The sequence below is a fragment of the Condylura cristata genome, unplaced genomic scaffold (genome assembly GCF_000260355.1).
Source record: "Condylura cristata isolate star-nosed mole 26May11 unplaced genomic scaffold, ConCri1.0 scaffold00011, whole genome shotgun sequence".
Lineage (NCBI taxonomy): Eukaryota > Metazoa > Chordata > Mammalia > Eulipotyphla > Talpidae > Condylura > Condylura cristata.
Genome location: NW_004567112.1, coordinates 6,043,730 through 6,050,920, shown reverse-complemented (window position 1 = coordinate 6,050,920; position 7,191 = coordinate 6,043,730). Strand labels below are relative to the sequence as shown.

Here is a 7,191-nt window from a genome sequence, read left to right as displayed (position 1 = left end):
GCATTCTCCAGGTACCTGGGCAACGAAGTTATTGTAGTTCTAAAAGGAGCCAAATTACACGGTTTCCAGGTTTTTGGCATGTGGCTTTATGCATCTTCAGCATAAAAATTACTCTGAAGTTACAGGACAGGATGCACCATCATTTTACTAGACTGGGTTGTTTACTACAGAGCTGTCCCAGGACCAGGAGTTATGGGGAATGTGTCCAAAGACCGTCATAACTAGACTGGCAGCCACTAATCCTATTTTTCCAGCTAGAATTAAAATACTAGGGAGTTAAAGCATGAACAGAATATTGTCAGCTAAGAGATCTCTTACAAATAACACTAACCGCATTGTAGGTCACTCAAAAGCAATCACAGGGGGCTCCCTGGTGACTTGGGGCAGAAGTCTCAGCACTACCAAGTAATCGTTTAATCCCCGTAACCCCCAGGGGGCTGACACACAGGGCACAGCAGACCTCTCTCTGCTGCTCCCCTCAGCAGTGTATTTCAGTCAACCTGCCTATTCTTTCCCCAGTCTCTCTCACACACACACATAAGCCCCTGCACCTCTGACCGTGTATACTTCTGTCCGTGTATGCATAAATCTTTTAGGAAAAAAATGTAAAAAGGCAACCTCAGAACTCAAAACCAAGACTCAAAAGTAAATTTAGGGTGAAAGCCACCCTCTCTTTCAAAGTTTAAAGTAGTATGACAAAATTAACATTATTTAAGAACATGCTGTACATCTGACTAAGCAGTCCGCACTATGGAAGCCCAAGCGCTTTTACCAACTCTGAGAACACAGATCACCTTAACCTGCTTTATCCTTGATTGTAGACACTCACAGGGGATTTTCATTTCTTTGAATTTTAGTTTTGCTACAAAGTTCTTTTTGAAGGATGCAGAACTATAAAATTTGATTACAACTTTGGCATCAACTAATATGTCAAAAACTATGTACCCCAAATGACACCACCAACAGGCACGTACCTCAAGAGAAAGGTCCAAATGTCAGGCCCGATCTCATAGCATAACGGCTTCCCCTGTTCAGTCAAAACCAACGTTAAGTCTAAAGTTTTTGCTAAGAAAACAAAACAGGCAGTCCTTGTCACCCCACACACGCAGATGCCAGCCTCTTCCTCTAGCCGCCACCAACTGCCAGTGGGCCAGTCTTCAGGAACTGCGGTCTCCGCACCTGGACCCATGGGGATAAACAGCAATGTTTTTTGTTTTTTTTTTTGAAGTACAGAAGCCACTGGGAACGTGGGACGAATCACATCAGTTGAGTAGGTTGGCTGTCCAGCTTTCTTCTGACACTTGCGAGTAAATACTGGGGGAGGAGGCAAGGCTGTGAGGTCTTGAGTGAAACCTAAGAGCAAGATCACAGGCAGGAGCAGATTCCTCCACGCTCACCCTGCAGTCTGGATTCCTACTCCCAGGACAGAAGACTTTGGAGAACATCGTCTCCAGGCAAAGGTCTGAGGATAGGTGGGCTTGCAGACTGGCCTGGACACCTACCCACGAGACGCCTGTGATTCATCCAGCAGGGAGCTTGAGCAGCTGTTGGCTGGGACCTTTCTGTGACGTCAGGTATAATCCTGGCTCCAGTAACTGGAGGTTCACAGCAGGCTACTGCTGTCCCAAGTTCTTTCAACTTGGTATGAAAAGCAAGGCCCCCTCCTTACTAAAGAATGTTTAAGATGTCCACTTGTTAAAACACCAGGTATTAAGAAAACTATAGATTTAAAACAGTGGTTTCCATCATTTGTAACATCAAAAAGGAAGAGCCACATCTGAAGCTAAGTAGAACAGTAATACTCCCTCTTCTGGTCTCACAGCTGCACCAACAGGAATTCTCACAGTTCATTATCAGCAATAAGCTAAGTGCTACACAGCCACTATAAATCTGCAATGAATGTTCTTAAAAATTACTTGATTTTTCTAATAACAAGGTGGTACACGACACACCTCGTGCAGAGGAACATGACCAAGAAACGACCAGCTCCTCAGTGCAGGACACCGTAGGGGAAGCATCCAGGTCACATGTACCTAGGTTCTCTGTATTTAGTTTCTTTGATACTATAGACACACTAGTAAAATACCAAACTCAACTCAATATGCAAACTTGCCATTATAAATAGAACACTTTCCACAAATCAACACTAAAACAAATTCTGTAAGTATTTTATTTATCATTGAAGAAAAACCACAGCAGCAAGTTCTGTGTTGGCTTCAATAAGAACATAGAGTTCATCTTTAACATATCCACTACATTTGAAATTGAAGTCAACACAGTCATCACTACAAATTACTTATTGAAAGAATCTACCCTGAAGAGAAAGTAAAGTAGGAAAAAGAATTTGAACAATTCTTCCAAACCACACATTTATAAATATTGTCATATTTAAAATGTTTGAAAGGCATGAATTCTCCATTAATGGAAAAGCGGTTTGCTATTGGCAACAGAAAAAAAACTTAGCGATTGTTTACCAAATGCTTTAAAATGTAAAAGCTGTAACTGTTCTGGCCTCACGCGTTAGCAGTGCGCCTGTGGTCGCAGCCCTGATGCAAACAGTCTTACACTCACCTGTCAAATCTACAGCACATCCCATTGTAACCCATGTTTATAATGTTTACTGCACTTATAGTGAACCTAAAACTTTCTAAATTGAGTTAATAGTAAATACCCCAAACTATGTAGAGGTACATCTCAATTGCTAATGATGTGAAATGGTTTCAGCTCCCCGTTTAAAAGAGTCTTCAAATACATTTTCTATAACAGAACCTTACCTCATTCCAAATTAATATATTTCAGAATCAAAAGAAAAGATCAGTTCTATATCAAGATACAGGTGTTACTCAATACCTGAAGGGTTCACATTTCAAATTTATTTTTTAGTTTTTCTTTTTTGTAAACAAGTGATTGATGAAATAACGCAACACCTTAAATTCCAGAAAATGGCATGGTTTTCCAACCTTCTGTGGATACGGTGCATGATCAATCTATTATATAGGATTAATACAAGTTCATGCTTTTGTGTTATGGTGAGACAACATTAAAGAATCCAATTTAGATTGGTTGAAGCACAAGTATAATAATCCTCGCATGTGATCAAACCTATGTAAAACATGAGTTTGAATCCATTATCTTGAGACTTAACGTCGTACAGTGGTCCATCCATCTTCATCAGTCTCGTTTTTAGTACGACGAAGCGATTCCCTATCTTTCTCAGCTCTCCATGAAGCCTTCTCTTTATCACCTTCTCTTTCCCGGTCTCTTTCCCGATCTCTTGAAAGAGCTGGGGGAGGAATGCGACGAGGGACATCCCGCTCTTCTGCCCGGTCATCTTTCCTGTCATCAGCTCGCCTCCAAGAGCTCACTAAAAAGTTTAAATGAAAGAAATGACTGTCTGTACTGCAATTTATTGGCTAAGACTGAACAGAACTTAAGTTTAAAAAAAGACCAAATTACTCAGAAATCCTGTGTGGTACAGAACCATAAAAAAAGCAATAAAAGCTGAACACATTTTAAGCATTGATACAATTTCTGATAAAACTTTTAAAGTAGTAATTTTCTTTTGCAAATGAAGAAATCTCTGGCCTGTTAGGACATTTTAACACAAAATAACAAAAATCTGGTGGTGGAAGCCTTTAAAGCACCACGCTAGGAAGCTGTCCACAGCCACTGTCGCAGTTTGATCCCCGGCCAGAGTCAGTTGACCCATATGGGACAGCAGACTTCTGACCCACCCACTGCTCCCCTCAGCAGTGACTTCACTTGATCTGCCTGTTTTGCTCCCCACTCTGTCTCTGGTGAATCTTCTCACCCCCTGTGCCTCTGGCCTGTACCCACGTCCTTGTATATATAAATAAATAAATCTTAAAAAAACAAAGTGACAAAACTCTGGCTGAAGGAAATTTTTTAAATAGGATTTTAGGTTCTTGCTGAATTATTATAAAGCCAATTAGCCATAATATTTTTAATGATGGTTACAAAGCTACCCCTTAAGGTTCCTCAAACTGCTAAACATGGAGCTTCCCTACGACCCAGCAATCCCACTCCTAGGTATCTACCCAAAAGACACAAAAACACTGACTGAAAAAGATACCTGCACCCTCATGTTTATTGCTACTCTATTTACAATTGGAAAAACATGGAAGCAGCCCAAATGCCCAAAAGTAGATGACTGGATTAAAAAGTTGTGGTCCATATATACAATGGAATATTCCTCAGCAACCAAAAAAGAGAAACACATGTCTTTTGCAGCAACTTGGATGGAGCTGGAAAAGATCATGCTTAGTGAGATAAGCCAGAAAGAGAAAGAAAAATACCGGATGGTTTCACTCATAGCAGGAGTATAATGGACCAGGCGAGAAAATAACAAAGCTACCCCATATAATTCCAGCTGTACAAATTATTAAAAGCTTGTCCAACAACTTTCTTAAGGGCAGTGGTGATTTCAAACATGCTAAAGTTATTTTTTTTCTAAAGTTTCACTTGTTACAATTTCAGAAAATGGGCTATTTTGTGGTAGTCTACCAGAACCCTACTTTTATAAAATATTTATGTGAGCCCTTAGTCTTTCTTTGAATACTATTAACCAATCTGCTCTGCTATGAGGCTTTGAACCGAGGTGTGCTAACTTCAGGGAGCCCCACTGCGTTAGAGAACAGCGCGTCTAGCTGGCTCCGCACAGGCGGTGATGCGTCGGGCCACTCTACCTTCTTCCCGCTCTGATCTGAGAGGCGGTCCTCTCCGGTCTCTGTCATCTCGCCTCTCTCTTAGATCGCGGCGATCATCTCTGTCACGACGACGGTCATCCCTGTCATCACGGCGACCTGAGTCTCTCCAGCTAGAGGATTCTTCAGCTGGTCCTCTCCTCCAGTCACCTTCATCCCTGTAGCAGTTCAAAATGGCAAAGTTCTGCTGTTAGACTACACGGTCATGTAAGAAAATACGTGATATCCAAGTTGGTGCTCAGAGGGCTTACCCATAAGAGACATAAAACTAAACCCATAACCTGGGCCCTCCCTGGTGGCGCAGCAGGTTAAAGCACAGCACTGAGAAGCTAAAGCCGCTTCCGCATGAGTTTGATTCCCGCCTGCCCCGGAGGTGACCACATGGCGTGGCAGACCTCTCCTGGCCTGCCCGCTGCTCCCCTCAGCAGTGTACTTCGTAGATCTGCCTGTTCTGCTCCCCACTCTGTCTCTGGTGAATCCTCTCACGGCCCCTGAGCCTCTGGCCTGTACCCCAGTTCTGTATGTACAAATAAATTAATCTTTTAAAAAAAAAAACTAAACCCATAACCTGACTTCAACCTGATGCCTCAGGTGTAGAGGTCAAATGAGAACCTACTGAGCTGTGTAGGCCGAGAGCAGGCGCCACCCCAAGTGACCACTACGTTCAAATTAAATTCAGCAAAGACTCAGCAGCGCTAGCCACACCCCAAACATTACAGGCAGCGCAGTTTTTTACTTTCAATGCACTCAATTCTGCTGGTTTACATGCATCAGTACAAATCCACTTTGGCCAAAGGAAGCAAGTTAAAACTTTTACCACTAATAAAAGTAGAGGAAAAAATTCCTTTTTATTAATTTAAGGGCAATAAAACTGAATGACCTGACCACAAGGACTAACACAGACTCCTGCACTGTACATCCCCAAGAAACACACACACACACATCCCTGGAGACAGCCACACTGCTCAGCCTCCATTTTCTCACTTTGTTAAGTGGGAATTGTCAACTATCAATAGATGACCTCCAAAATTCTTCCAAAAGAAAACCTGATACCTATGCGTGTAACAGAAAAACTGGAGTGGGGGACTGTGTAGCACCATTTCTCAAAAATAGCTAGGAGCAGCTAACTGTACCACCACAAAGACTCAGGAGTGTCAAACCTCGGCCGTCGGAAGCGATCCTCTCTATCCCCATCTCTTTCTCTGTCCCGTTCTCTCTCTCTGTCTCTGTCTCTCTCCGGGTCCTTATCATTCTCCTCTCGATCTTGATTATCTCTATCTCTTTCTTTTTCTCTATCCCATTCACGTTCTTCTGATGGTCTTGATTCTCGAGGTGGACCCCAACTCTCTTCTCTGGCTTTTTCTTTCTCTCTCCATCCGCCTGTTTTGTTAAAGAGACAAAAATTAATGATAATAATTTCCACTCAAACAGCACAGATCAGCAGTTATTAAGAGATCGTAACATTGATGTTAACTCACCACTGTAAATGCTAATTTTAGACACTGCAAACTTCACTGAAAGCAAGCAAACCAATGCATTTTCCAGAATCATCAGCTCCTAGAAGGAACATCTATTGTTTTTCTAACATATAAGAACACAACATATAGGAAGTTCATCTAGTATGAGCTGAATGTTCATGTGCAAAAGATATCAGGCAAAAATCTGCCTGTTAGTAAACAGATAATTCAATCTAGCGGAAGAGATACAGGGCACAGGTCAGGATCTTGACCTGGAAGAGACAGGGCCCCAACTAAGAATTCATCTTTTTCTTGCAACATTCTCAAAACCTTGTAACCAAAATACTTTTATGTTCCTGCCCACCACCATTAACAGCGGAATCATGAACAAAGCCAACGACCCTGCCCAATCTTTCACAATGAACATGAGATGTCATAATCTAGGAATGGAGTATGTGTGCAGAGCACACACTGCTAGAGAGCACCAAGAGGTCCAAGGAGCAGAGATTTCAACGAACATGAGACATGTGGCTGCACAGTTCAGCATTATTAGTTGCTAATCATGGTGTTTATTAGTTGCTAATCATGGTGTTTACAATATCAGGTACAACACTGCATTTACTGAATCCTACCCAAAGCTCTCAGCTGAGAAGGTTTTTGTACTTCCTACAATTTGTCATCCCAGAATTAATATTCAAGCCTTTTAAAGTTACTTGCTGACACGTGCAGAGTGACAAGTTACTTGAGCTGCCGGACCAGCGGATCTTCGCTGCAGCTGAACAATGTGCAACCCTCTCTGGCTGAAGATCTTACTTCTTTTTGATAAGCTATTTATATTAAGCGCCACACTTTTCACATTTTTGTGCTTTCTGTTGATGTTACTGTATAAAATGGCTCCAAATGGCTGTGCTGAAGTGCTGTCTCATGCCCTCACACACAAGAAGGCAATGGAGAAAATAGTGTCAGATAAACTTCCTTCAACTTATGGCTGCTGGCCATAAGTTCACTGC

At 42.0% G+C, this 7,191-nt stretch overlaps 1 protein-coding gene across 1 annotated transcript in view; it reads right to left on the bottom strand.

Moving 5' to 3' along the window:
* Window positions 1–2,152: 2,152 nt before the first annotated feature.
* Window positions 2,153–7,191, bottom strand: part of EIF3A (eukaryotic translation initiation factor 3, subunit A) — a 30,708-nt gene continuing 25,669 nt past the window's right edge. Inside the window, exons 19-21 of the mRNA XM_004680399.2 lie at window positions 5,885–6,104; window positions 4,707–4,882; window positions 2,153–3,364 (exon numbers count right to left, since the gene is read on the bottom strand). Of these exons, the coding sequence (XP_004680456.1) occupies window positions 3,141–3,364; window positions 4,707–4,882; window positions 5,885–6,104 (620 nt within the window). The 3' untranslated portion in view covers window positions 2,153–3,140. The remainder of the gene's footprint in view (window positions 3,365–4,706; window positions 4,883–5,884; window positions 6,105–7,191) is intronic.